This window comes from Orycteropus afer, unplaced genomic scaffold (genome assembly GCF_000298275.1).
Source record: "Orycteropus afer afer isolate SDZICR_OR568_19922 unplaced genomic scaffold, OryAfe1.0 scaffold00574, whole genome shotgun sequence".
NCBI lineage: Eukaryota > Metazoa > Chordata > Mammalia > Tubulidentata > Orycteropodidae > Orycteropus > Orycteropus afer.
In genome coordinates this window covers 683,742-685,809 of record NW_006922161.1, presented here as the reverse complement: position 1 = coordinate 685,809, position 2,068 = coordinate 683,742, and the positions used below count along the sequence as shown (strand labels likewise).

General features: G+C 63.7%; 1 protein-coding gene across 1 annotated transcript in view; it reads left to right on the top strand.

Annotated features, from left to right (window-relative positions):
- HSF1 (heat shock transcription factor 1) overlaps nucleotides 1-2,068 on the top strand; it is a 22,594-nt gene continuing 20,526 nt past the window's right edge. The window contains exon 1 of the mRNA XM_042783007.1: nucleotides 1-117. Coding sequence (XP_042638941.1) covers nucleotides 1-117 — 117 coding nt within the window. The remainder of the gene's footprint in view (nucleotides 118-2,068) is intronic.

Genomic DNA, 2,068 nt, shown 5'->3' with positions numbered 1-2,068 from the left:
ATGGATCTGCCCGTGGGCCCCGGCGCGCCAGGGCCCAGCAACGTCCCGGCCTTCCTGACCAAGCTCTGGACCCTCGTGAGCGACCCGGACACCGATGCGCTCATCTGCTGGAGCCCGGTGAGGGGCCGCCCGCCTGGCGCAGGGCGCTCAGGGAGACCGGCGGGGCGGCGGGAGGGCGGGTCCTGCCCCGCTGCATGCGGTAGGCCTCTCCGGAAGGAGCCGAGGCCGCGCCGCGAGTCCCGGTGGGAGCCGGGGAAGGCAGAGGCCGGGTCCCGCCTCTCAGGCCCCGTGGGTGGGGCGGGGAGCCGCCCAGCCGCCGCCGTCGGGCCGAGGGGCGCCTCCCCGCCTGCACCCCAGGCCTGCAGGTCTCGACTTTGCCCCGAGGCCCGGCCCTCCCCGAAGCACGTTGAAAGCTGGGGGCCAGCGCCCCGATCTTCGCGCCCCCCGACTCGGTGGCATCTGGAGCCACGCCGCTGGCCTCAGCTTGCTTCTTGTCCAGCTGCTGCCCTACTGAGGGGTCCCTGGGGAGAAAGCACGGACCTCGTCTTTCTTTGGTCCGTAGCTGACTGTTGGGCAAACGTGGAATTGCATCGGTTTCTACATTGCATCCGTGCGCCCAGGTGCGCTGACCCGCTGGGCCAGGGGCGCGGTTGTTCCGTCCCGGGCCATGTTGGCAGGGTGGTGGCACTCATCAGGACTTGGCTGCGAGCGGCAGGGCGCTGCTCGGCTGGACAGGAGCGGGGATGGAAACAGAAAGTGAAACGCCATAGTCTCAGGCTCCCTGGACCTGCCGGATGCGAGTTTCCCCGGAGTTGTTTCTTGTTCCTGCTGGGGCATCTCTGGGCCGCGGGGTTGTTGACGCTGCCTGACCCTGCAGAATCGGGTTGCAGAATCGAGCCCATGATTGTGTTTGGAATTGGCTTTCGTTCCACTGTCACGTCCTCCTGTGATGGTTTGTCCATGGCTGGGACATGACTGGTGGCCTGAGGAAAGGGGACTTTGGAGAGACTGTATGGGACTGGGTGTGTTGACGCCCTGTGAGAGCGCCCACGCTGGAGTTTCTCCAGCTGTGCTGAGAGGGGCCTGACGTGGCTGGGCCCAGGAGCCCAGTGGCCATTGAGTGATTCTGACTCTCTGTGACCCCATGTGTGGGGTCAATCAGTGGTTGATGTTTCAGAAGTGGGTTTCAGGCCTTTCTTCCGAGGTGTGTCTGGGTAGACTTGAACCCCCAGCTTTTCAGGTAGCAGCCAAGTGAGTTAACCATTTCCACCACCCAAGCCTGACTCCTTGAGTCATGGGGAATGAAGAGCCGCCTGGGCTAAAGTGCCATCTTGCCTGACAGCGTTTGGGGATCAGGAGGAGAGTGGACCACTAGCCCTGCACACCCTCACTCGGAACCTTTGCCTAGGCCCCCTCGGCCACCACCATCCCTGGGTGGGTATCCCCCATGCCCCAGCCTCTCCTGGCATCTTCAGTGCCAGGCACAGGTCCCTGAAAGGCAGTGGGCTTCCCTGTGTGCTGTCTTCACGCTCCCGCCATCCCTTCCTTCCCCACCTGCACACATCCTAGCCACCTCGTTCTCCCTGACCTTCTCTTAGGCTCTCTGAAGGGGGAAGGGCATCAGGGAGTGGCCCAGACAGGCTAAGCTTAATCCTGCTGGGATGATCCGTCCTGCCGTCCTGCCGTGGAGTTGGCTTGCCGTTGGCATGTACAGAATGTGAGGCACTCCCTCGTGTCTCCGCTACATGCACTCTTCCTGGATCTGCCGCGTGGTTTGGGGAAGACCTTTGGGTGCAGCGTTGTAGCTGGTCGAGTCTGGGGCCCCTGCAAACCTATCTGTGCCAGCCGGGGTGCCATTCAGTACTCCCTGGTCAGCTCATGGGGGAGTAGGCAGGGCTTGATGAAGGATGCCAAGATGCTGGTGGGCCCTGATACCTACCTGGCTTAGAGGAGCTGCGGGCTGCCTGGCCCAAGAAAGCAGGGAACGCTCCCATCCCTGCGGCCTTTGGAGCGCCCAATGAAGCCCTGCCTCGCAGCTTAGCCCCGGTCGGGCAGGAAAGCAGGGAAC